This window comes from Pomacea canaliculata, linkage group LG7 (assembly GCF_003073045.1).
Source record: "Pomacea canaliculata isolate SZHN2017 linkage group LG7, ASM307304v1, whole genome shotgun sequence".
In the NCBI taxonomy this organism is placed as follows: Eukaryota; Metazoa; Mollusca; class Gastropoda; order Architaenioglossa; family Ampullariidae; genus Pomacea; species Pomacea canaliculata.
The window spans coordinates 14,925,722-14,953,247 of record NC_037596.1 but is presented as its reverse complement, the minus strand read 5'-3'; the positions used below and the strand labels follow the sequence as shown (position 1 = coordinate 14,953,247).

Genomic DNA, 27,526 nt, shown 5'->3' with positions numbered 1-27,526 from the left:
TAGTGTATGATTAATTAGGGTTGGGTGAAATTGCGTTCTTGAGTTTTAGTGTGTTTAACAGCATGACAAGTTCATTACGCTGATGACAGAGCAAAGTCGTAGAACTTAAAACCTTATTTGCTATGGTGGAAGAGTGAAGTGCTTATGTAAAGATGATTGCCAGACTGATTGACAAATAGGTGACGATGGTATTTATTTTGGAAGGTGGAGCTCTGCGAGAGAAGGTTGTTTGTGGGCGTGGTAGCGCGGAGGACTATATTTGAGGATAAGTGATTCCTTTTGGTCAGTGAATCGATGAACACTGCGCTCCGGGTAAGTTGGAGGTTAAAATTCCCGGGATCGTTGAATTATCCAGATTAGCGATAGAGTTAACTTTGTTTTGTTGATAATGTCAATTTCCAGCAGTTCATAGTCATATCGATGAACTGTGTCATCACTGTTTTAGCAGCGAAAAAAAATCCAGAAAAAAATAATGTTTACTATGCCGTTTATTTTTTTTTAATTCACAAACATATATAAAGACAGTAGCATCCAACTGTTTATCCTACACACGTTTTTTGTTTGCGTAATATATTATGAAATATAATCTTCGATAATGAAATTCTGAACATCATGCTACCACCTGGGAATTGTCAGTTTATATGCAATAATGTAGCTATACAAAATACACGATTGTTACTTACGGTAAACTTGTTGCAGCGTATGTGTCGATGATTTGTCTATACACCATTATAGGTTGTAATTGAGAGACAGTGGGATCTTTCAATGAGATCGAAATGTATTCGATTTTTATTACTTAATTTGTAATAAATAGTTAAAACAATTGATTTTCCAACAGTACCTTTAATGAATTAAAATTTTTAGAAATAAGACTGACTAGCTTTTATAATCTTTTGAAAGTTATAGAATGCTTATGCAATTTAATAATTATTATTTAAAATGTATTAATATGTGATTGTCAGTATACTCTTTTAAAGATTGTGCGTGTATAAACATAGTAAAAATACGTTTCTTTATATTCCAAAAGTACAATTCCATTTTCTACTGAGAGGATGATTACTTATAAACATTAGGACCAATGATATGACAAATATTAAAAGACCGGGCGTTGAGTATAGATTTCCAACTTTGTGCTTGACATATTAATTTAGAAGCGTAGTTTATTGTCGTTAATGTGTTGCTCTTTTTTACTGTTGTTTTCGTATAATTTGTTGTTTTATCGGTATATGTCTGCAAATCGAGAAAAATAGTTATGCGACCCCATGATGTGCTGTTTTAAACTTACAGCCTTTTCATAGGAAGTATTTTAATTTTTTTTTTTTCAGTTCAAGCAAAGAAGCTTAAATGGAAAAAGACTTCCGCAACTTCGTTGTCTTGGAGGAGGGCTTTTAATATGTTGGTTTCCTCTCACACAGGCTGCAGAATAATGTTGCCATGAAATACCTGCACGACAAAGTCAAACAACTGAACCTTCTGAAAATACTTTAACTTTTATCGTTTTAAGTGCTTTATAAGGTTGCTTTTATGTAAAAGTATGAGTACGTTTTGTTCATGAGTAAAGTCATGACTTTGCTCAAAGTCTCTCTATTGATACAATAGGCAAAGTTGTGTATATTACAGCAGTTCCTTTGATTCTAAGATCGAAATAATCCGTTCCTTATTCACCGTTAGTGATGGTTGATTTATGTTATTTTATTTTTGTTTAAAAAAAAAAAACCTGTTTCCAATATTGCAGAATAAAAAGTGCTTATTACTAATAAAATTATTTTTTGACGTTTGCTGAAAGTTTCTTTAATTTCTCTTTTTAAGTATTTTTGGCATTAAATATTAGTGCTATCTTTGCCAAATATATTTTATTTAAAGACTTAAATTAATATAACAATATTAACGTATTTAACATGTGTAAAGACGGATACACGCGTCCAAAATTTTCTAGGTTTATACAGGACCCAATCTATTACAGCTGTTTCTTAAGCTGTAGGAGGAATCGGAAAGCTGTTAATACAAAAATATTCAACCACTGAAAAGCCAAACTTTTCACCTGTTCTTCAAGATTACATTTTTTATAATGAAACTATTACGCTAATGGAAATTCGTCAATTCACTTTTGATCTGCTCATGTAACAGGGATCCTTTTTCAATGTAGATGTGTAGGCGCTGAAGTTCCCGCATGAAAGTCCATATAGTGGAGGTCTCGATGACTGTTCGCTATTGCAACATGGAATTACTCTTTGATGTCCTTCCAGCAACAACAAATGGACACTTTGCAATGAGCCACATATTGTCACTGAAGGAAGCCAAAAGGACTTTAAAAAAACCAAAATAAAAGAAAATTATTTACTTTATGCTGCTTTTTGGGTTTCTTTGTCTGTTTGTCTCTTTGTGTATGTACACACACAAGAATATCTAAAATGCCATGCTATATGTAGTACAAATAGAGAAAGAATTCTCATCGTTATTAGTGATTAGATTTACTCAATTTGCCGTTGCATTTTAATATTTATTTATTTATGTCATTTAACATACGAAAAAAGAATTTACCTAGAAGGATTAGCAGTATCTCTCAGAATTTAAGAATAATACTTAATTTGTAATACATGCAATTTTTCAGCATTCTAATTACTTTACATGTATAATTTCTAGTCGTGGCACTCAATGACTCTTTGTGGTGTTCTCTCTTTTTGTTCTTACTCTCTTCTGAATAATATATCTTTTATATATATTTGCTATGAAATCAAAATAATGTGAACTAGAAAATCATTAAAGAAAATTCCATATGCTGCTTCACTGACTTATGATACTACAGAAAAGTCTTCGTCAATATTGCGAAAAACACATAAAGAAATGTGTGAACTTACAAGTTCCCGCTTTTTGTCTGAAGTTATTCTTGGGCGACTGATGAGTGGTGAGATTCCAGGGAGATGACAACTCTTTAGGCGTGAAAAGACATTAGTAGAAAAATCTTTAGGACAATCTTCTTGGATGTGGATAAGACCTCTCTGTGCAAAGAACATAAATCGAAAGTTGACAAGAAACATACAATTTGTATTCAAAACGTTTTTATTTGATGACAAAAAAGGAAAGCATATCTTTTACTTTTAAGAAGTAGAAGGAAAAAAGTAGAAAGATAGGAACAACGTACGATAAAACAAAAAAACAAACATGGCTAAGGGATTGAATAAAATCAGAATGAGAATGCAGGGATAAAAAGGCTAAAGCAGAAAGAAGGAGAAGATCCAGACATAACTAGTTTAATTCAGAATGTGCATAGCTTTTCATTACTCAAAAGGGATTAAAACACACAGCCTTAAGCCAAGTACAGAGCAAGCAGCCAGTTAATTTGCTCATAAGAATGGCTGATGCCTTGTGTGTATTTGAAATAGTTGTCTCTAAATTATACCAGCTATTCATGGAATAAGCATTTGTGTGCTATATCACTTACCATAGAACCCTGATGTTTCGAGTTTTCAATCTTCAAAACCTCATTATTTCCATTACTATACAAGTCATCTGGAAGCATAAAAGGGGAGACAAAAATGATTGTCTTTCTTGGCTTCAATTGCATATCTTAGGCTTAATATATATATATGTGTGATTTATATAGCACATTTCTCTTCTACACCAAGACTTAATGCTTTTTACACAAATAAAAACTAATAGCATTGAAAAAGAATCAAATCAGTTACAGATTTTATTTTCGACATTTACAGTCGAGAGAAAAGTAAACGTAAAAATACAATATTTAATTATTATTGCATGAAACTAACATTATTATCATTATCAGCTTAAAGTACCTCTGTGAATCACTAAAATATAAAACTACCGATTACATATAGAGTATAGGTAATTACTTACCTGAGGGATCAAGCGTATTATGAAGCACTGAAGCTATAGGACCCTGTATAACAAAAAATATTGTAACTTCTCCTATGAGTGCTTTTGCTTCTAATTAAATGAATGAATGTGGCTTTATATGGGAGAGAGATGCAGAAGACGTATTGGTGACAATCTTTATTCCTTTTACATGTGTGCTAGTGTGTGTTTATGTGTGCATGCAAGTGATGTCAGATAAATGACTATTGAAAACTAACTGTTAAGAACAAGAAAACAATATAGTTACTAGTGTCTGGCTATTCATACAGAATGTGTAGCAAATGTCATTTATATAAACTATTGGTGTTGTCAATTAAAATGCAACAAGTAAAAAAAATAATTTAATGTGTTCTGACGATTTACAAGGGCATTTAAAATATTCGAGGTAGTCTTTTGATTGACTTAAACTAAATCAAAAGAAGCTGGTGCACTAAATGCACCTTTCCATGCTCTGTTGCTGCGTTCCTTCTTCCCTTATGTCATGGAAATATCAACTCTCTTCATGTCTGCAAGAAATCAATTCCAGAGAACTGATAAACGGACAGTTTAAAAAATTGGGGCATAAATAATCAAGTGTTATATACTTTTAGTTTTATACTCATCCCTGTAGCTACACTACACTCATATCTTTCCTATTATTACATTATGCCTATTAAATAGACATTAGTTTTGTTTGCCTTTTGCAAAGTAATTTCTTCTGAGATGATTGATTAAAAGTGGTCGAATAATAATATTTGGCATTACACGAGAATAAATTGTTGAATGATGTCTGCTTTTCCTGTTCCTGACTCTTTTAACCTTCCTCTATTGTTCTCTATGAGACTATCTTTGCAGGACAGGATGATCTTGGAATGTGCACATAACACTTCAGCTTAATATTACATTCGTGAGTTTTCAACTGCTTTCACTTGTCTCCGGTTCATCACCAATTTGTAAGATGATCAACCAAAATTCAGTTGAAAAGCAGCAAAGAACTAAGGCTATATTTACATTTCTAACCTTTGTTCATCTGCTTGGCCTCACTTTGGAGCACATCAATGACAGCCTTGACCTCTGACAGGCGTGATGAAGGTTCTATTTTCGTGAGCTGTGAAATAACTTTATAGATGGGACTAGGAATGCATGATTCTTTGCACAGTACCCTTGTACCGTCTACCACCTAAAAAAGAAATAAAAGAAGACTTTAAATTATTACTTAGTTTAACCAAGGTCATGTAATTTTCAATTCAGCTATAATTCAGTTGTATACTATGTGCTTATGTCTATTACAAGTTTTCATCGTCGACACTTAGAATAATGATGACCTTTAATTATACATGTATTTATTGTGTAAGAATAACCCTTTAAAAGGATGAATAAGTATAGGCTTTTCTGAGACCAGTTAACCCTCTCACAGGGGCTGAGAGCATCCAAAGCCTCGTAGCTGAAACGGGCTTTGGAAACAAAACTGTTTCTACTACTAAAGTTTTCTTTGTATCATATTATGTAACACACCATTGGGATAACTTCTGTGTCATCCAGTCCTATGTCGGCATATGGTAGCCTGCCGTGCGTTAGAATCTCATAGATAAGATGACCGACCATCCACATGTCACTCTTTTTGGAGAACAGGCATTCTTTCAAGGACTCAGGGGCACTCCATCTCGTAGGCACCAATGAACAATGAAAGTCTGCAGAAGTGAAGGAACAGCATAAACATAAACATTATTCATTATTAGACAATGTGCATCATACTAACACACACACTGATGTCATGACGCTTCATGACACTCCTAGAAACGGCATTTGAAATTGATATTATCATCTGCTTGCACTTGGTGTCATGGTGGTGGCTTAACTATGTTGTAAATCCGACTATTGCAGAGACTTCCTGTAGAGGTTGACCCTGTGAGTAAAGATTTACTGTCAATTAAACATTTGAATGAGAAGTAAAGAGTATAAACAACAAATACAGATATTCCCAGGAATGCAGTTTTTAAGAAGCAACATCGAACATACCTCTAATCGTGTCCTCTGATAGTTTACGAGCGTGCATCAGTCCACTCAGCTTCACCTGCCCACTGGTGCTGATGAATAAGTGTGCGGCCGTCAGATGTCTGTGCACAATGTTGTTGCTATGGAGATAGCGCACTCCTTCCATTGCGTCGACTGAGAACATCAATAACCTGAAGCCATGCACCATAATACTATTTACAATTCGCCGCAATATGTCTTTGATTTAAAAGTTTTGGAAGTATTTTTGTCCCTTGGATTATAGACTTTAGTAATTACCAAAGCTCAGGGATTAACTAAATTCAGGACGAAAAAAATTTATTTAAAATAAACGTGGATTGCATAAATAAAAACCATTCCCAATTCAACTACTGACACTCTAAAAGATGAAGGCTGCAATTTGAACAGAAAACGGTATTACAATTATGTATCTTTACAATTTTAAATCACAGAATGCAATGCTTACTCTTTCATAGAATAAAAGTTATTTTTGCGGCTTTTGTTGACGAGAAGGGTTTGCAATGCTTCGACCATGTAGTCCTCGGTGATATAGAACTGTGGCCAGACACTTTCGCTGTAGGCCTGCAGCTGTACAATGTGAGGATGCTGGAGGGCCTTTAAAAGTTGAAGTTCATTAAATCTTTCGTCTTTGGAACTGCATTCGACTCCAACCTCAAGCTCTTTGGTTGAAGGACACAACACATGCATCAAAATGCGATTTTCTTTACCACTAAAGTTTTCCTTGACCACTGTCCAACCCCAGTCAACATGGAATGGAAACGAGTACTCTGTGCTGACATTTTTCGTCAGCGGACTGACAAGTTCTTTCGATGTCAGGAACAGATTTTCCCACAGATTATATGTCATGGTGATAATCCTTGATGGAACGCAAACAAAAGTCACGAATATTGTAAAACAAAATGACATTTTAAAAATTAGGATATATTGTGCTTATTATTTACATAACATTGCACAACATAATTTGTTTTAAGAGTAAAACGTACCCAGAATATGAATAAAATTATTTTAATAATTTGTGGAGACATAGTGTAGCTTGTGAGCACATTAATTCGCCGTAGTTAGCATTACGAAAGTCAACGTGCATATATATTTATATAACGGTTGTGGAGATTATGGTATTCACACAGATTAATGTCCTACCCTTTATGCATAGATATACTCTCATGTACAAACTAAACATATACTAAAGCATCTCAAAGGGTCAAACGTACATAATACTGCAAAAACAACAAAATACAATGCCAAGCTTACTTGTCCTCATTGTATAGCTTAGATGACTCTTTTCGTATATCCTTGTTGTGATGAAACAATAGAGTCGTTAGTTCTTTAAGCAGCTGGGGTCTTTCATTTTCGTCGAGAATGAGAAGCAATTCAGACAGAATTTTTATTGTCTCCTTGCAACCTTCAGAAAAGTTGAAAGTAGCTCCCAGTTCTTCTGTCACTACAAAGTCGAAAGAATTATTTACAAAGTTATTTTTTTTTTTACAGTAAAACTTTTTGTGCAGATATAAAAAAGTAGTCTTCGTTAGATGAGGAAATCAGGCCTTAATTAGTATAATGTGCTTTTAGCCTTTAATTACAGCAAAAACTTCATGCAAACAGTATCAAAATTTCCTTTTTGTCAGAAAAAGCAAATTAATCTCTTATTGCTAATTTGTGTTTTTGTATTACTTTTTGTATTTGCATGATATTGTAATGTTAAAGTGATTGAATACGAGTGAAGATGCCCAGCTTCATACATAAGCGGCTTCTTCGTTGTACTTTAATCAATCTCTCTCTTTCTCTTACACACACACACACTTATTTCATTATCTTCGTCATTTAACATTCGTTCTCTATCTACCGTCTCTATAAATCCATATACAGATGAATAGATATTCCGATTTGAGCATTCTTTTTCATTCTTACTTGTTCTATGCTCCAGAAACGTTCTCAACCCACAAATGTTGATATGTACTAAAATAATTTCAAATTGTTTCGATAGGGAAGCTCCCGTGCTTTTCTTCAGGTTTAGCTGGTAAAAGCGGTGACTGTATGGAGCAAAATTCCCATCCTTGTTTAGCTAGGGGAATAAATAAAACATTACATTTCAGAAGTAGGATAATAAAATGCAATGTTTGAAAACTTTTCATATGTTTATTCCACTTTTAATGTCATTTTTTGCTTTAATAAATGAGTGTAAACGTGACATCGAGTCATCTTCCTTAGATGTATGATGTACAACTTTAATATTGTGAATGGAAGTAAATGAACCTTATGGCATTCTATACCCCAAAATAACAAAAAGCTTGTTTCTTCTCACAATAAAATATTTTGAACGTATATTTATCTATTTGTTACCTGAATTAGACTTGAAACCAAGAGAAACAGTTGTAGTTCTTTTGATGGCGGCTGCTTTGCTTTGTTGTTTGAGCAGTCCTCTGTGCTAATGATTTTGTTCTGAAGCTTCTTACAGTTCTTATGCCAGCAATGCACACAGTTTTGCACGACTTTAATTAATGCGCCAGTTTTTTTTATGGCAGATTTTTTATCATTTTTCATTAATTTTGGATTCTTAAAAAGTTTTCGGTGAGTAATGGCATTGAGGTGACGGTCGCACTCACCATCATTACCTTCTGAGTGGCAGGCCATGATGAACCTGACTAGTGTCATAATGTAAGTCACAATGACCCTAATCAGTGTTTCATCCTCCTGTGAAATCTCTGCGTCTGAAAACAGACTGAACAAGCTAGTTTCTGTTTCCTTCATATCACTGACAGAAGGTGGTGGTTCCTCACTGAGCAGCAGCAGCAACTCTATGTAACGAAGGGCGCGATCTCGAAGTAAGGGCTGATGAGATCTTGTTAACTGTGAGAGGCGAGTGATGTCCCCTTGCTTGTAGAGGTCTGGTAAAACTTCATTCAAAATGAAGAACAGATCTTCTTTGCTGGATCTCTCTGGATTAATGTTTCGTTGGAAAGACTTTCCTGTAAATATGGAGGTACACAAGAGAAATTAGAAATGTCGATTCAAAATTTAAAAAAAAAACAGTGAGTTAAAGACCACGAAAACAAGCCAACCAACTAAAGACTGTGATTACTGTTTGCTCACAAAAGAATCAAATTTGACTAGATATATGAGAAGTAAGAAAAAACAGAACAGTTTCTATTGCACAATAAAATCTTAAGCTTTACGGGTGACAAAAATGACAATAATCTGAAAACTTAATAAAAATTTATTTACAATAAAAATCAATGTATATTTACGAGGTTAGTAATACTCTTGATGTTGCTCTTCTAAAATCATCCATTCACATAAAAATTGCATGTAATCCACTGCATCAATTAATTGATAATCGAGCTCACAACAGATTATTAATGTCCAGTTGAAAACACAAACACACATATAGCAGGAGAAAAACGATTATTACAAAATTCATGATTTAAAATATTTAGCTTTTCAACCACCCTAAAAGGGACAACGGTAATACAAAAATTCCTACATCAGAAAATATCAAATTAAATATTCACGGCAAGCTGCTTACTTACAAGTGGGCCACCTTCTATAATTCTCTTGGACGACAAGGGGTAAAAGGTCCACCCTCTTTAATAGAATACCGTGAATATTTAATATGATCACATAGTCACACAATCAGACATGAGCAAAGGCATTAAATGTTGCTAATATTTATCAGCTTATTTATAATGGCGACTGATATAACTAATCCTATATTGTTACAGAAAGTATATAAAAAATAAATAAGTAGAGCAAAGATAAGAACCTGAAATAATGACGATAAAAGGGAACGAGAAAAGTTTCACCTGATTTAATAGACTTACTGATATGCTCTTCAACTGATGATGGAAGAAGAAAAGACTCGTCTACATGCAGGACTGGATACACTGCACCTCGGTGGATGAAGGATACAGCTTTAAATGTTTTGGGGCTGACCACAGGGCTGACCATGTGGAGTTCGTCAGATGAGACAGGCAAGGAGGGCTCATCAAATGCTTTGGGTAGATCTAGGCTGTCGCTTCTTTTCTTAGAAATTTCTTCGATAAACCTTTTTAATACAGGTTCCTCACTAAGATCCCAAACGTTAAACTGCTTGATAAATTTGGAGGAATCTAAAGGAGAGCATGGAATACGAAAGAAAGATGTCTTTTCTGCGCCATCAAGCAAAATTTCTTCGAATTCTTTAACCTGAAAGAAATCAAAAACCAAAACTACACAGTGGAAGAATAGTCAATTTTTTCTTATTAAGCGTCAATTCGATCTTTTAATCTTTATTTCAACCACACAGCAAACTAAAAAGGATTTACGATTACTCTTTACGTTGTATATGTGAAAATTAAATTAGATTAAGGTGTCACATTATTCGAAGAATAAATAAACTAATTTTTATTCCAATTTAAAGAGTCCGATTTACTTGTTCTTTTACTGGACAGTGAATAAGCCCAACATTAGCACATAAGGTTCTATTAAGATAAGTAAGTAAATCCCTATACATGTAAAGCCACTCTCTCGAATTCGTAGCTTAACTAGGTAATGAAATGTTGGTAGTGTAAAAGACAGACTTGAAAGATCATTGTAAAAATTACGTTTACTATATGGTTTTACAATCTCTATCTGCTTAACCAAGCTTAGGAATTAAATAATAAAGGACAACTTACGTTCACGATATTCAAAAACACTGTTCAAACATTTCAACATTAAAAGTCCACAACACCTCTTAAGCCAATTTGACCTATGGTTTATTTGGAATGTTTGGATTATAACATGAATATTCGTGGGCATAGATGAAACTTCTCAATGACTAAAACCCTTTAAACTCTTATTAAGTGTAATTCTTTAAGAGACTTTTTATCAGGTAATCATTTAGATATTGAAATATAAGTTAGAGGCAAACCGTTTCGATGCTTTCTTGACAAATGTGGATGACGGTTCTCTCGCAGATCCCAAAGAAGTCTTTGAAGCGAGTAGCAAAGAGTCCTCCAATGCCATAGTCTCCCCTTGCCTGGTAGACACATTGGACGCCTCTCTCCTCAAGAAGCTGGACAAGGCGTTCAATGTGAGGCTTGCATTCGCCATTCAAACAAGAAAGCACGTGCACTGCGTGCTTAAACTTCTCCTGATGCTCACTGGCCATCCTGTAGAGTGTAAGTGGCACTCTTTGAAATGTTTTATAATTTTTTACAAGAATGTCCCTCAAACTTTTATTTTTTAAATGTACTTTCTAATTGCTAGGTATAAACTGCTTTTTAACATCATATCTCTATGTAAACACAAATAAAATGCTAAAATAGTTTCATGAATGATTATAATTTAAAACTTCAAAAGCGTAGACACACGGTTTTCATAATAATTAGCACTAATCCAGTTAAAGGTGAACTCAGCGAAAAATCGGCTTTTGATCAGTTTAAGAAAATACATTCTCTTTGATAATGTATTGTTGATTTTTTCTTGGTTAAATTTGTAATATACAGATGGTTTAAGATGTCATATTTTCATTAATTTCCTCAAAAAATAAAGTGTATTCTATTTACATACGTGTGTATTTATTGCTCAAGACAGTTCAGGGAGTACGCAAGTATAATAAGGAGTGGTTCAGTAAAATCAAGCAGTAACATTAGATGACCCGCTGATAGGGAAACAGAATAGCCCCGACTCGCGCACTTCATGATGGCTGTCCAGCGACTGAAAACAGAAAAAGAAAGTATTTATTACCCTAAATATCTTGCAATTCTGTATCACGTTTTGACAATCGATAAGCTGTAAGCGGTTAAAATCTCATATGAATTAAAATGAACAGTCTTTTTTTAAGTTAATAAAATTATTTTTTTTGAGTTGATTGCATAGTTCATTCTTCAGTAACTACTCAATCCATTACCATGAATTAAAATAAGAACATTACAATTTGGGATAGATTTTTACGTAAGAAATATAGGGCAGATGTAGTAAAGTACATCTTTATTTATTTATCTATTTATTTTGTCAACTGTAACATTTCAAAAAAGTTCAAAATATTTGCAACACCAACATTTACTTCGAATAAATTTGACAGGATTACGTTTGCTTTCACAAAAGACCCTTAGGAATGTATGGACACGCTTGAACTCTTCACAGTCAGAAGGATTTGTATTTATGTAGAAAAAGAAGGCCAATACCACAAGTAAAGGAGAAAAAAAAATCAAATATATTTCCGAAAGAGATAGGTTTTTTAAAAAGTTTAGACCAGGAACCACCTAGTATCCCCACTGTATAGAGAGACAGATGCAGGCTATTCCAAATACTTGAGCCAGCGAAAGAGAATGAGCGATGGCCGAACCCCTCGAGTCTGATAAGAGGGTGAGAAATCTGATGTGTACAGAGTGATTTGAGCTGCCAGGCTGGTAGTAAGACACGCTTTGAGAGATTGTGCAAGGCCATTAACAACAAGATAGCAAATAAGTATGACAATCTTGAATTGCAGCTAGCGCACACTATACAGAAACTATGTAACATAATCAGTCTGCTGGTTGCGGAATTCTAGAAAAGTAGCAGTGTGTGCATGTGCATCAGCCTCCATATGTGTATTTTGGGTGCTTGATACACATGTGTTAACATAGGTACACCTACCTGCTTATAATTATACACAAGAAGACACACGCGAGTACGGATGGTTACAATCTGTAGAATTATACTAAAACATTATTGTCAGGGAAGTAAACGTACCTGTGCTTGCTGATCTTTAAAGAATCATTGACACCAGCATGTAACCTAACTGGTTACTAATGTGCTCACCCGTCCACCTGTCTTCTATCTGTATATTTTCACCGATCTCATACGCCATTTTGCTTTCCTGGCCATTATACACGGTGTACAGGACTGAGGTTATCTCACTTACTACTGTGCGGGAAATCCCGGATGGGTAGATTGCTTACTTCCTTGATCTACTTGAGTGTTTAAGGGGTGTGTAGCACACTAGAGGGTTCCTTAAAGGTATTGACCTTTCTGTAGTCACCGCCTGTATGTAGGTCGTACACATAACAAGTAGAACCACTTAGTGCTTACCGATGGTGGTAGCGGATTTCATGACTTGGAGATTTTGCTACAACAGTATCACAAAAATATTATCGATGAAATAAATTAGTTAAATCTTAAACCATTCTTAAATCATCACAACCCATATTAAATTTATTCTAGAGCCATGGAGATTAAAGAGAAAACGAAAAATACTACTGTATTAAATCACCTGATCTCAGAAAATTAGCAGATTATATCTTATATATCCACATTCTGTGGCTTTCATTTAAACAATACAGTGCGTGAAAGGAGAGGGGATATTAAAGATCACTTTTGTCTTTTGGTGTGATGTTGATATTTCAAACACATTTCTGTCTACATTTTGTTGCTCTATTGTTTCGTTTTAATATTAACGAGAAATAAGGAGTAGGGGGGCTTTAGTCAGCGCTATCGCAGAGACCTATTTCAACTGAAAAAGCTTAGGCCTAAATTTGTAGTCGTGTCACAACACTTTGACACATGTACTTCTTCCTTATTTCAGACAGATAAGGGGAGCGAAAAAAAGTGTCAAGCCTACTCCTGGTATGTATATGTGTATAGAGTTGTATTATATTACGATACCTGCTATACAACATTACACCTCTGTGCGTAATCATATCTATGTTGAAGTTCAGTTTTGTGTTTGCTTTCAATGCTTTATCTTTGTGCTTCTAAAATATTTAGTGCCTGCACTTATAACACTTGAAAAGTGTGATTTGTTGTATTAAGTTAATATAGTTTATCTTAGCTACAGCCACCTTTGTTGAGTGTTAAGATTTAAAGGTTTAAAGCATACTTGAAATATTTAATATGCCCAAATAAACTCAAAACCTTCTACATATTTACTGATGCAGTGTAACTGACAAATTAAAAAAAAATTAAATGATGATTTTCTTATTTTGTTCTTATTTAAAAACCACAGCTAGTCACAACTGAATTCTTTCTTAAATTTGCTAATGAAATGGTTAAATGAGGTTTTTTTCACTAAGAGAAAGAGAGTTTATAAGTTCCTTTCGATTACTGTTTTATGAATTAACAAAAAAGTTTGTGAAAGAAGGAAAGTAGAAATGGAACATTGGCTGGCCCTGAATTTCTCTGTAAAAATAGAGATTTATAAGCCTTGCATCCCTCTATCCCAGACCAGGGCAAAGCCCAGCCCGCGGGCCGGATCCGGCCCGCCTCCTGTCTCAGACCGGCCCGCCCGCTGGCCCGCCCGCCAGTATATATATACTATTTATACAGTATTGGGTAAAACGAAGTTAACTATATTAGTCCGGCCCTCTAAAACCATCCCAATTTCTCATGCGGCCCCCTGGGAAAATTAATTGCCCACCTCTGCTTGTCACGACGCCGCCAGTGCCTCTTGTCTTTCACTCTCTCCAACTCACCAGCGGGTCGGACAACTGCGCGTTCTTTCGTTCGTTCCAATTAAAGAATGATTCGCCTGTACGAGTCTGTTTACTGATCAAAATTACAAAAAAAATAGATCCTAACTATAAAAACAAAACGGTTCTAACACAATAGTTTTTCCTTCGATTTCCACATCTACGAAGTACAAAGAACACCTCACACACTATAAGCTCACTGTCTTGGCAATCAACGTCTCTTCTATCACAACCACAAAATTCACCGTAGCTTCTACTCGCTTTTCAAACTTACTGTCTTGGCAGTAGTTTCTTCGTTCATACTACCTTATTCGATCTCCGACTAGCGAAGCAAATGTCTTGGCAATTGCGTTCACCTCTCCTTCTCTCTGTTCTCTAGCGTCCTTCTTCTTCTAAAAATGCCCTCTAACGTCCTTCTGCTTCCATATCTTTTCTAACGTCTCTCTCCTGCTTACCTCACTATTTTTTTTGACGTCACTTGACGTCATTTATCACGTTCCATTTAGAGAACGTCCATCATTCGCACGCTTTCATCCACACACGCGCCCAGTCCTAGCACTCTGACTAGATCCATGACACTGCTCTAGCCGTTTACCCTTCTTTCTCCTCAAACTAAGATATCTTAATACACCCGAAGCATATTTTTTTCCTGCCCCTTAATTTACACTTAAAACTAATAAAATCCCAGAAACAGTCTTCATTCTAAAGTGAAATGTATTTATTTTATTGTCAACCCATCACAACCCATGTGATTCTCCTCAAACTAAGATATCTTAATACACCCGAAGCATATTTTTTTCCTGCCCCTTAATTTACACTTAAAACTAATAAAATCCCAGAAACAGTCTTCATTCTAAAGTGAAATGTATTTATTTTATTGTCAACATTTGTTACAAGTGAAGACAAAACACTGAGAATTCAACAAGGGTCATACAAGAACAACAGATTTACAAGTACTGAGAAAGAAGTATCCAAACATAACGCTGAAAGGTAATAAATATTTTTAATATTGTGTGCCCCACTTTCTCAGTCCTTGTGCCCTAAGCAGTTGTTTACTTCACCTGTTCTGATAGTCAACCCTACCTTGAGGACAGGTGAACTGATTAACATTTTCAAGGTGACCTTCTATTAAAAAGAGGCTTAGGCCGATGTCAGGAGTCTAGTCATTGCAGCTTAACCACCCGACGACCTTCTGTCATAGATAAGTTACCTGCAAAACTTTTGTTACTCCCACGTAGGCCCCGAGGCTCTCTTCAGAGGTGTACCTGGCTGTGCTTACAATTAAGTAAGAAACATTGGAATTTTAGAACTTTTTCCATTATTTTACTCCATGACATTCATATTTAGCTACTGAGTTAAGTACTAAATTAGAATACTTTTATTTCAAGTAAATATTTTGATAATACGTGAAAAATAGCCTTGATTTACAAAATTTTGTTTGCAGTAACTGCGTCGTGACTGCTGCCAACCACAAATGACACGTTCATTCATGCACACATCCTTCGTTGGTAGTTTGCTACTCTCTTTCACAGCAAACGGTTAGTGTTAACACACGTTTAGTTACTTAATAATAAACTTAATACTTTATATAAAATTATGTTGTTTCAAAAATTAGCATATATTTTACAAACTATTTTTGATACGCTTATGAATCAGCTGAATAAAATGGGTTTACATAACACTGTAAATAGTAAAATCTTACTTCATCATTTTTTTATATTTGGGCAGTTTTAAATCAATTGCATATCAACTACAAATTTCAGTACTATTTTTATAAGACAGACATCTCTTACTGTTTGAATGTTTCATATGCATCGTATTTTGAAACTTGTATTATTATTTTACTTTGCAGCTTTGAAGGAAACGAAGTGTACAGCAATGGAGAATAGTAAACTGACATTTACATTCCCAGTAAATATTAACTCAACGCAAACTGATTTTTCAATCTATTTTTACCCTGACAGCGGTGGAGAAGGTAACTTATTTATACAAATGTTTAAATCGTGTGTGAACACGTAACACGTGTTAGTGTTTGTGTGTGTACGAAAGAGGGAAAAAAGAAAAAAATCGCCTTTTTAACCTCGCTCCTAATATTTTCATTTATTAAAATGAAGAAAAAGGCGAAGAAGCACACGTTAACGATGGGATTAAAAATAAATTATTAAATACCTTTCTTCCTCAAACGGAATCATAGACAAACTTTTTGGTGATAACAACATAATTTCCCACCCAGATTAGACTGCCATTGAATTTAGCTTTCAAATATTTAGCTAAATGACAAGTACTTTATTGCGATAATTAATCAATTTAATTTTGTAATAGATGTATCAGTCCTATTTTATTTATAATCTTACATTTATATTTTTTCGAGCTCTGATTATTTATCACATGCTCTAAATTGAATAGCACAAAACTATCCGATTCAGATTTACGATACAATTCTCTGTGAATGACATTATTTTTTTTTACTATTAACCAACAACAAAATTGCTGTAATGCTTATTTAAATAGTGCATGAGAACACAGTGTCAACAAACTCCTTATTGTAATACACAGAGAAGCTGATTGACTGTGCATGGATAGACCATCAGCTTTACTGCATCGGACAGGAAGGCTTTGAGTGCCAGCAGCCTGTGTCTGACATTGTTGTCATCACTGTACCACTCAGATTTGTCAACAAAAAGGGAAGTTACGGATGCAGCACTAACGGCTTTCTGCCTAATGCCATCACCTGTCGTTTTTCGGGAAGGCAAGGTAATAATTAATAAGTTAACAGCTTTATTTCATTGGCACAAAGGAGGTTTTTTTTTTAGTAGAATAAACGTTACAAACTTTTAATATAGACCCTAGGATCCATTTATAGATGGACAGAGGGAGAGAAATATAAATAGACAGATTTACAAAGATAAAAATAAAGAAAGAGATAGATAAATAATCACAAACAGTGAAACGAAGAGTGCAAAAAGTTACATAGCTTAATGAAACATGAAAAGCTTTTGAATGTTTGTAGGCAAGTACTTATCAATGAAAAATTGTGTGCCTTTTATTGCCAGAAATATAGACATTACCTATGTATAACTTTGTGATTTGCAGATAATGCAACTTGTGAGGCAATTAAGCCTAGAGACGGAGCTGAAGTAATTTTCAACTGCAGATTTTCGTTCAACGTGGACAGCTTTAGTATAGAGAAAAACAAGAGTAAGCTTTAATACTATTTAGAGCTCATCAAATTTTCTTTATGGAGAGAATACAACAGTTGTAATGTAAATATTCACAGCAGTGGGCATGAAAAACTTTATATCATATTATTAAACTATCTATTGAATTATTGATACCATTACACTGACACTGAAAAATATTCATTGTAATTATTTTTAGGTGTCTTGGCCAGCATCACCAAATCAGAATGTCAAAGCTCCAGTGTGTGTCAGTATGACACTGTGGGAGGTGATGACATGTTTCATGTGACTCTCACAGTGAAAGACGATCCAGGTGGAGAGTATGTGTGTCGGCCAAACACTTTTGTCCCGCAACTCCAAGCCCAAGTGTGCAGCTTGACTGTGGTCAAAGATACAGAAAGTAAGTAACTTCTGAAATAGTTGGCAGTTTTGTTTAAAATAGTCTATAAAGATTGTGTTCCCTTAAAACGTCGATAACTGTTGTTGACACCCCAAATCCTGGTGGTTGATGCGCTTCGCTGAGGATCAGAACACTTGAAGGTACACTCTAGCCTTTGGCTACTTACGCTTGCCTAAATTACATGTTGATCAAAAAAAAAGAGTTCAAGGAAAATTTCCGACTCTGCTTTAACATGCTGCTAATATTTATTTATTTATTTGTTTATTTATTTGTTTATTTATTTATTTCAGCAATCAGACTGCATTTTTACCTTTATCTGTAAAGTTTATATTCAAGTGTAGTAATCCCCTCTCCTCAAGTAATGTTGTTTTTCTAGCATATCTTCATTGTATTCAAATCATTACACATTCTTCTAAAGTGTATTACTTTGACAATTTCATGCTTGAGATTATTCTAACGTCTCACAGTCAGGCTAAAGAAGCATCGTAAAGCTTCATCGGAGATGTGATTATATGTAGATCTTTCTTCTGCCAGCTGGAAAGGGCTTTAATGATTCCAAATATGCGAAGGGAAACAAAAGATATCAATTTGTCACTAATTATTAATTTTTTAGATTTTTTCATATCATCTAAAATGTTTTTTTGTAAATTTTACTTGCTCATGTTTTCAAAGGGCAATAAAGCTCTGCTTTGCTTATATTATTCCTACATTTTAATTTATAGGTTCGTCTGTGTCGGTGGTTCCTGTGGTGTTGCCAGTTGTTGGTGTGCTGGCTTTGGCTTTGGTTTTGACACTTGGATTTGTTATTGTTAAAAAACGAAGGTGAGTTGTAATATGAATGCGATATACATGCAGGATTCCTTACAGTACTGTAAACTTGGAGTAAAAGTGAATACTGTATCTTCATATTTAGTATTTGTTTATTTGTTACTAAAATACATGCTTCACTTCTAATAAGTTCCTTATTGTTCTAATAAATGACACTGATTGTTCCTACAGGTCTGCAGTTCATATGAAAAGGGAGGACGTGGAAGAATCCAAGAAACTTAATTCTCAGTTAATATCTTATGATAGATATTGTGACACCGAACAGAAGATATTACCAAAAGCCGATGAAACCACTTGTGTGGTGGAAAGCAACTACCCTAAAGCAGAAGTAGTTGTTGATTCTTTGCCCAGTTGTTAACAGCAGAAATGTTTAGATAACAACTTGGACTTACATCAGCAAAGAATACTTGCCCCAGTTGTTAACAGCAGAAATGTTTAGATAACAACTCGGACTTACACAGCAATGTGGTCTGCTTTTTAAACCATTTTTTTGTTTGTTTTATTTTATGGCGTAATAAAATGTTACAATGATCACTAACTGTGAATTTAAGATAACTATTTTTTAATTACTGTAATTACGGTATCGATCATTTGTCAATTGGCATTGATCATGGAACATGAGTACAGCTAATTCAGGGCTTCTGCTAAGGCTAAATTCTTTGGGGTCCCAGGGACTCCTTAAAAATCTGAAGAAGGGGTCCCTGTTCTTCGCCCAGATTTGAAGGGGACCCCATTGACAAAAATTGAAGGAGTCCTCCGAACTTTTAATGAGTACTGTACGCATTTTTTGCGTAAGCAGAAGCCCTGGCTAATTAACATGAGTTCCTGTTGTAACTTCTAATGAAGCGATTTTAGAAAATATACCGTAGATTCAAACACCTTAAAATTTGTATCTCTTACATCCTATATTTTATTTTTAAGTAATTTATATATATATATATGAACATTTTGTTTAGACTAAGAATGGATATCAGGAATGTTGGTTCGTTTAATCTAATTAATATTCCTTATGAAAAGCTTTGATTTAAATGAAGTAGTATCTAATATACTATTCGTTTTATTTATTTGTTCTTACCCAACGAATTTAATACATATATTTGATATGATGTCATCTTTTATGGCTTTTCCTTATATATATATCAAAATATTTTGATTACTTTTTCCATCTTGTTTCCAATTAACTGGAAAAGAAGTCACATGTGTGGTTATCTTCAAGACCAATGTATTTTTTGAAATGAATCAATGTTTCTTTAGATATAGTTATACCTGAAAGTTTCTTAAATGTTTTTGGCTGATGTACTTATGTACTGATGTACTATAAATTGAGTTTAAAAAGACACACAATTCGTTAATAACTCAGTTATGTGTTATAAAGGAGATGACACAACATGTTTCTACTTCAGTGGTTTCTACTTCAAGACCCTCTAACTAATTATGCTTCTCTTTTAAATGGCATGTACGGTATCTCAATATTATAAGACGAAATTTGGTGCAATTATTCGTGCTGTTGACACAAAATCGTACTATTGGCAATGCCCTATCTTAAATATGACACTGTCTTTATTTTAGAAGATGTATAATAATGACGTAACTAAGCATCTCTATTTCAAAGTCTAAACAATATTTTTTGTTTACTTATGAGTACTCCATTCTTAGTTTTATCTGCCCACGTCTGAAAATAAAAGCAACATTTATATATCGAAATGTTTCTTAATGATAACGTGGTTCTTGTTAAGCATTAATATAGAAAAAAAGTGTCTTATCATCGGAAAGCATTTGCTGACATAAAAAAACATAAAATATGGCTTAAAGAAGTTATTACACTAACTGACAAAGTGATTGTATTAATATGCCGGTTTTCCATTTCTTTATCTCTGAACAAAGGTTTTAAGACATGACAAAACAATACTTTATTTCATACTGAGTAATTTTACCAGTTCACTATATTTATTTCATACCCACGAAGGTCCACGTGACACCAGTGCACCTATAGTATGAAAAAAATGGGGAATTTATCAAACAGAAACATTGCTCAGTCATATAAGACACCAAAACATCAATGTCAGTGGTATTGTAGCAAACGTGAGGAAGAAGAATGCAGCATGAGCTATCAGACCACCATGTACTCAACAAAGCACTGTAGTTTGTCAATATTTTATTCCGAAAAACATATTTGACATATTATTTACTAGCCAGAAAATTAGAAAAAACCAAAGAAACAGTACTAGGTTTCTGAGGAAGACCGAAAGATTTACCATGCTTCTCAAAAGTAAAAAGAGAAATTAATGCAATAAAACTATAGTAAACTCAGACACATATTTAAGTTTATGGAACAAGCCTGTTTGCATCATAGTTGTAAACATGCACCCACAAGTTAGGATTTAACTTATTGAAGACTTTATATATAATGGAAATCAGAAAGCTATTATTGCTTTAAAAAATGATGTTCTCATGCACATTACTTATCGTGAACATACGCATATGGAAAACCTACATATATACACACAAATCCAAAAAGCATATAGTTTCTGTATATATAAGAGAAGCTACAGACAAATATCTAATACTGTCAGCAAGCTGAAACATTAGGATGATGCATATGGTTAAGAAAGGTGAGATTGATGTAAAGATGTTTGCTGTCATATTGAACTTCCAGAAGTGGTGTATGATGCCAATCATCATCATTACTCTCACACAATGAAATTAGCTATAAAGCTACATAGATAAATAAACTGTATTGAAAGTTTAAATCATTTATAGCATACTGAAATGGTTATATAATGAAAATATTATCTGTTAGTTTGTGCCATCTTAAAACACTGTTGTCTGATAAAGGAAACAAGAGCTATAGTAATTTGCCTGCATTACTTTTATTTTTATAGGCATTAGTGATATTAATGATATTTGTGTTAAGTTCCAGCTAACATTTCACAAAATGATTCTCAAAGTAAGAAAGTCCACTCCATCTTGCATAGTGCTTGAAAAGTGTGGTAGAATGCTCTTAAACTTACATGAAACAAATATTCTTAAGTCTAGTTATATCAGTGCTGTCCAGTAAACACTGCAAGATCTTGGTCTAAGTGAAATATGAATAAACCAGAAAAACAGGAAACATATCAGGTAATTTGTTAAAGAAGATATTAGAGAGGTCCCTTCAGGACCACTAAAAATATCCAGAAATGGATAGGAGAACTAAACTCCCCCCAAACATTTTAATTATAGAATGTTTATAAATACTTTTTTTTACCAGAACTCTTCTTAAAAATACTCCCCCATAATTGTCTCCCTTTGATAACATTTAGGTTATTGAGTCAATAACTGTAAGCAAACAAATATACTTAGAAATGAAAGGCTCTTTGTAACACTAAGGATATTGCGGATGATTTTCATTACCTATTTTACTGTAAAAAAAATTGATTACCAGTGGAAAAATTATTTACCAATTAAGGACATTAAGAACCAAAATGGTTATAAATTTCAGTCATTATTAAACAGATAAGCCTGATTCGTAAAGATTTTACTTAGGTGAACTAGATGAATTTATAAAATGTTTATGTGTGTGTGAGTTGTTGGGTGTAAGTGAGATACTGTATATGGAGATGGATGGAAGTGTGTTAATATGTAAATATTCCTTAGGGGTAAAGAAAGAGTAAAGAACACAGAATGTACGTGAAGGACAGTGAGAGAAAAAAAACAAAGCATGTTTTTCCTTTGTTTACATGTGTCATATACTTTAATTTACTTGACTACATATACAGGTATACACGAAGAGCCTGGAATAAGTAAAGAATGTGAGTATAAAAAAAGAGAATGAGAGGATAATGGAAAGAATTAGTTGCATCCCCTTTTTTTCCTTTTTTGGTACTGTTGTTGTGTTTGTTGCTTCTTTTGTTGTTGGTTTGATTTTATTTTTTGTTTTTATTTGCCTGAGATTTACTGTTGCCATAAACCAGTCAGTAAGTGTGTATACAAATTATTGATACTTTTTTATGAAGATAGTAATGTGTGTGAACATGCATGGATATATTTTAATATCTCAATAACCCTTCAAGGGTGACAGAATAAAGAATGTTGAATCTTGAATCCCATTATCAACAATGGAAAAACTGGTACTTTGGTGATATCATTTGTTTGGTTTGACCTGTGGTCAAAATCGCGCACACCTAACCGCCTTCCATGTTGACCTCTGCCCAGCTCGTAACTTCCCTGTCCCATTTGACCACACCCTTAGCCCATATCTCATGTGGGAACTTCTCCTGGTTGTTATTGCCATTTCACACGGAAATATTCCTCAACAGACTGTATACGCTGCACGGATACCCTCGTTAGGAACTGACATTCTATGAAAGATTTGATGGTTGACCTTTAGGGGCTGTCCTACATAATTTGTGACATATGACTAATGTCAACATCTAGGTTTGTCTGTTTGTCTTGATTAACTCAATCGGGCAGAGTTCGTTATAATTGCAAGATTAGATATATTATGTAGTGTGAAAGAATATGCAAGACACAGGCATCTTACTTGAGTAAGATGGCGCACGTGCGTCTGTACGGCCGTGGGAGGTGTGTGCTATACTTATAGTAGCTTATTCATTCCAGTAAACTACTCACTGATGATCCAAAGCCCTGAACTCTCCATCTCACAGTCAACCTAAAGCCCTTACAACACCCCCATTCCGTAACCAAGGTATGAGGGCCATCATGTCGGTCCTTGAACCTTACATAATTTATTTTGTTAAATTTTGTAACTAAAATTTCTCGGTTGATCTTAAGTAACAGTCCCTGGCATGGACTAGTGATGCATAATTTGAAAAAAACTTACTCGTGTTGACTACTGCTTCCGAATCATTTATAGAATTTACTTTCCTATACATAAAGACATAGTTTAAAAGGAAATATTTCCCAATAGAATTGACTCTTTGTGGTTATATGTGCCTTCTTTCTGATTGGGGAGGCTTACTTTTTATCGCCACAATAAACGTCTGTAGTGCACATGTACACGAGTGTATGATTTTCGATAGTAACATTAATTTAAGAGCATTTAATACCCAGCATTCACTTCCTCGTGCTTAGTCTCGCGCTGGCTACGAATCAAGAACCAGCGATGCGCAAGTTCAGATACTTGTGTTTGTGTTTGTTAATCCTTTGGATCGCCTTGTACAAGAATGAAGAAAACTTGGTTGATGCTTGTGAGTGCAGCGGTTTTTCATCTTAAAGACTGAAACTCTTCATAACTATTCTTTCTTGGGTTTCTATTTTTCTCTTTGTTCTTTCTCCTAAATTCATTCATGTTTTAAATACATTCTGTTCTTGGTTTTATTATTTACCTAAAGAAGTTATTTTACTTTGAAATGTAAGTTTCTTGCTCTTTTCTTTGTGTGTTTTATTGTTTTTTGATTTTGCCTAATATATCATAATTGTTGTATCTTAAAGTCAGCCAAGTCTAATTTTGTGAGATTTTATGGTGTATATTTGTATGTCCCATATAAAAATTCCTATAATTTCTAGCTACTTAATTAAAAGTATCGATGTGATCATTTTTGAAATCATCATTTCCTTATGTTAAAATAAAATCATGCATTGGTAAACTGTGTCTTTGGCTTTTTTACAGGTATGATCCCTTATGCAAATCAAACACTTTCAGAAGATTTAATAATCAAAGAGAACACACTCTCCAGTTTTATTTATCCTATCTCAGCAAGAGCCAGCGTGACTTCTCACTTGGTTGCCTTTGTCATAGATGTTAAGATATGTGACAGTGGATCGTCCTACAGTGCCTGCAACTGCCGATGGCTGCAGAACATGGACGCCGTGTGCAAAGGTCAAAGGTACAATGCCACCTGCTGGGTGGACAACTCAGAAATGCATTTTTCGCTTCTCATTAAAAGAACACACAGTGATGTTATGTGGGAGCTTTTACGACAGAACTACACTCCACTTGTACTAAAGCACTCTAAGCTGCAAGTAACCTGTGAGTATAATTGTATTTGTAAGTCTTTATCTTCAGCGTATATAAGAAATTTTAAATCCTAACACGATATATAAAACTCTCACACAATGAGCCCTGAATATTGTAATTAAAAAGTATCAAGCATTTTTTAAATAAAAAGTTTATATATAGATTACTGATATTATTCTCTGTTGTGTTTGATTTTCTTGTATTAATGTTAGTCTCCTTTGGCCTAGAGAATTAGAAAAAGATTCTGAAAGCGTCTCATATGCTTCATCTCTTACAGACCCTCCAATGATCACGGGCTTGCATGTAAATGGACAAAAGGTCAATGGAACACACCTTGTTGGGGAGAACCAGGAGGTCATATTCTCTTGTTTCTTCATAAATGGAAATCCCCCGGTCACCATTCGCATGGTGGATGACGGTGGACACACATTAAGTTCAACTGGGAACCGAGAAGGTCCTCTCACTCTCTCTCGAGATATTCGATGCAACGAAGTGTGGCCGACCATCAGATGTGAGGCACCAGGCTCGGAACTTAACAAATCGGTGGCCATTGTTGTCAAATGTAAGTTTTTTATAATAAATGCACATTGCATAGGAAATTTAGGATTTGGGCATCATCATCATCATCATCATCATCATCATCATCATCATCATCATCATCATCATCATCATCATCATCATCATCGTTATTGTCATTACTTACAAGCATTAACAGGGTTACTTTTTTCTTTCAGGTTTGCCTCGGTTCCTCCCATTGTCTAGTGAATTCTTAGACCTGAGAAGAGTTTTACACAAAGGCCTGACTCTTCTACTAAAATCCTACACAAGGAATATCAGTAAATGTCTCATGACTACATTGTTCCTACTCTCTCCCAGCAAGGAGGTGGCATGCGAGGTTAGCGGAAGTGTGCCGGACCTCAACTTGACCCTTCACTTTGCTGCCAATTCTACGATTGGAGGGGGCATTTGGACATTACATGTTTTATCAGAGCTAGGATTTTCCAACATAACGATTGGACTGGTCAACAGCACATCCCAATGTTGGTATCTTGACATAGTTCGTTATTATTTACTGTGTAGAATATTTACCGTATGGATACAAAGCAATACGTATTAGTTTCTGTAACTAACGCCTCCCGACTCCACACACAAGCTATTCTGTAAATACTTTCTAATTTAGCTAGTAGTGAAGATCATGTTTTTTGTTGAATTTTTGGTATTACTTGGTCTGAAAAACTAGATATTTTAGCTGTTGTTTGTTTGTAATCTGCAGTTTATGGTCGGTGGCCTGAAGTAAGCAATGATGGAAATGGGCTAAAGACAAGTGAGTTTAAATTTTTTTAATGAGTCCATAGTAATCGTAATAATAGCAACATTGAAAATTATTAAGTATAATTATTAATCATAATTTTATTAAAGGTGTAGAGCACATTTCTAATTTAGAAATGTGCTCTACACCAAAGACGGCAAACAAACCGAAAGTAAGCCGTACACGAATCACAAACAGCAGCATGTGTATAATACTATGGCGAACATGATTAGAATGCACGGAGGAAGATTTGAAAATGAACGAAAAAGTACGCGATGTTATAAAAAGATTCCTCTTTAAAAATGGGTTTTGAAAACCAGATTTAAAAAACTTTGAGGGTAGACACAGTCAAAATAGAAAAAGGCCGAAAATTCCAAACAATGGGATCTTCTTTAGGAAAGTCTCTCTTTTTCCCTTTTCCAAGAACGAAAAACTAAACTACCGAAGCTAGGTAGAAAGGTCGTCAAAAACGCTAAGAGTTTTGTCCGAAAAAAGGCCAAATAAATACGAAAACGGTTTTTACATCAGCTCTTTTGTAAACGACAACAAAAGTTGACATGAGAACAAGGGTGGGCAAAGTACAGTCCGCGGACTTGAATTGCTTTTAGTATGCTACTGGCAGGCTGTAGAGTTTAGAATTTTGAGACCGGCCCACGAAAAAAAAAATTGCCCACCCTTGGACTACAGCGATGTAAGTCAGGGGTCGTGCATTCCAAACCCATCTGGCGCAACGATCTTCCAAACGGGATGGATACTGCAACCCTTGCAGACACATCCTGACGATTACTTTAGTAAGTTTTGCGATACGCGCGTCCTCGGCGTTGTTGGTGTGAGAAGTTGGCAAGCACTGATGGAGATATTTCCTTGTCTGGGAAACTATTTCTCGTTTTCCAGCTAATGTTCAAGCTTGGTAAGTATTTTGTCTCTAAGTTTGTAGAACTAATAACGCTCAATTTTTACCTGAGACAGTCTGATCGACTTTAAAGAGAATTTTAATCTTATTGAATTAATAGTAATAGCACAATACATTCTGACAATGAAGTATCATCAAATAAAATACAACACATAACATAGTGCTTGTAATAATGTCTTGGGATATATTGCTACTTTGACGGAAATCCGGTTTGCCTCTAGGTCGGCCAAAAGACGGGAACATTACTGTATCGCTGACCTCGTCACATATCACGTGACTTCTACCGTGTCTTTCAAAATGTTTCTTCTTTGAAAACTTCAGTCTTCGAAAAAGGTGAATGATTTTGGCTTCAATAGGTTGCAAAAATGAGGTTGTGATTGTTCAAAGTGCACCTACTTTCTTGCCTCTCGTTTCCTGAGCCGATCAGGGAAATGTTAAAAGGTTCAAAGGTCTTTGTGATCAGGAACGGCCTCAAACAGCCTCATAAGCCCCGACACCTGCTTTCCTGTTCCTTTATCGTCTGAGCAAGAGATGAGTTCTCACTCAGCTTCACAGCACGTACTCTATTCTCTTAAGAAAATGTAAGAGGTACAAAAACAAACATTTATAGGCGTCTGCTTCTCTAATAGAAGAAGAACAATACA

The 27,526-nt window shown here is 34.7% G+C and overlaps 3 protein-coding genes across 7 annotated transcripts in view; 2 read left to right on the top strand and 1 right to left on the bottom strand.

Annotated features, from left to right (window-relative positions):
• The window catches only part of LOC112568022, an 81,182-nt gene extending 69,521 nt beyond the window's left edge, over positions 1–11,661 (bottom strand). Inside the window, exons 1-10 of one of the 2 annotated variants that reach the window (XM_025245014.1) lie at positions 11,416–11,660; positions 10,775–11,015; positions 9,705–10,068; positions 8,227–8,852; positions 7,795–7,948; positions 7,138–7,327; positions 6,332–6,742; positions 5,872–6,038; positions 5,368–5,543; positions 4,873–5,032 (exon numbers count right to left, since the gene is read on the bottom strand). In XM_025245014.1, the coding sequence (XP_025100799.1) occupies positions 4,873–5,032; positions 5,368–5,543; positions 5,872–6,038; positions 6,332–6,742; positions 7,138–7,327; positions 7,795–7,948; positions 8,227–8,852; positions 9,705–10,068; positions 10,775–11,014 (2,488 nt within the window). In that variant the 5' untranslated portion in view covers position 11,015; positions 11,416–11,660. Of the gene's footprint in view, positions 1–4,872; positions 5,033–5,367; positions 5,544–5,871; positions 6,039–6,331; positions 6,743–7,137; positions 7,328–7,794; positions 7,949–8,226; positions 8,853–9,704; positions 10,069–10,774; positions 11,016–11,415 lie in introns of both variants that reach the window. The other variant, XM_025245015.1, reaches the window with a different exon arrangement.
• A 1,712-nt stretch (positions 11,662–13,373) lies between these two features.
• On the top strand, positions 13,374–20,400 carry LOC112568028. 4 transcript variants are annotated; one of them, XM_025245022.1, is made up of 9 exons: positions 13,374–13,452; positions 15,192–15,284; positions 15,739–15,832; positions 16,147–16,269; positions 16,851–17,048; positions 17,388–17,492; positions 17,673–17,873; positions 18,596–18,695; positions 18,873–20,400. In XM_025245022.1, the coding sequence occupies exons 3-9, from the start codon at positions 15,769–15,771 to the stop codon at positions 19,057–19,059; spliced, it is 978 nt and encodes a 325-aa protein (XP_025100807.1). In that variant the 5' UTR covers positions 13,374–13,452; positions 15,192–15,284; positions 15,739–15,768; the 3' UTR covers positions 19,060–20,400. The 4 variants fall into 4 exon arrangements, with proteins under 4 accessions (XP_025100807.1, XP_025100808.1, XP_025100809.1 ...); XM_025245023.1 differs by having other exon boundaries at positions 13,396–13,452; positions 15,197–15,284; XM_025245024.1 differs by lacking the exon at positions 15,192–15,284 and having other exon boundaries at positions 13,409–13,452.
• A 3,384-nt stretch (positions 20,401–23,784) lies between these two features.
• LOC112568609 lies at positions 23,785–27,300 on the top strand. The gene is made up of 6 exons (XM_025245983.1): positions 23,785–23,890; positions 24,313–24,672; positions 24,938–25,222; positions 25,395–25,700; positions 25,934–25,984; positions 27,239–27,300. Exons 1-6 carry the CDS (start codon positions 23,806–23,808, stop codon positions 27,298–27,300), a joined length of 1,149 nt encoding a protein of 382 aa, XP_025101768.1. The 5' UTR covers positions 23,785–23,805.
• The last annotated feature ends 226 nt before the right edge of the window (positions 27,301–27,526 follow it).

Bases quoted from the DNA above. Each gene is read 5' to 3' on its own strand.
- LOC112568609 (XM_025245983.1), top strand. From the start codon at position 23,806: ATGCGCAAGTTCAGATACTTGTGTTTGTGTTTGTTAATCCTTTGGATC. The intron at 25,223-25,394 runs GTAAGTTTTTTA...TTTTTCTTTCAG, and splicing joins GGTGGCCATTGTTGTCAAAT to GTTTGCCTCGGTTCCTCCCA. The intron at 25,701-25,933 runs GTTGGTATCTTG...TGTAATCTGCAG, and splicing joins GGTCAACAGCACATCCCAAT to TTTATGGTCGGTGGCCTGAA.
- LOC112568028 (XM_025245022.1), top strand. From the start codon at position 15,769: ATGACACGTTCATTCATGCACACATCCTTCGTTGGTAGTTTGCTACTC. The intron at 16,270-16,850 runs GTAACTTATTTA...TGTAATACACAG, and splicing joins CCCTGACAGCGGTGGAGAAG to AGAAGCTGATTGACTGTGCA. The intron at 17,874-18,595 runs GTAAGTAACTTC...TTTAATTTATAG, and splicing joins TGTGGTCAAAGATACAGAAA to GTTCGTCTGTGTCGGTGGTT.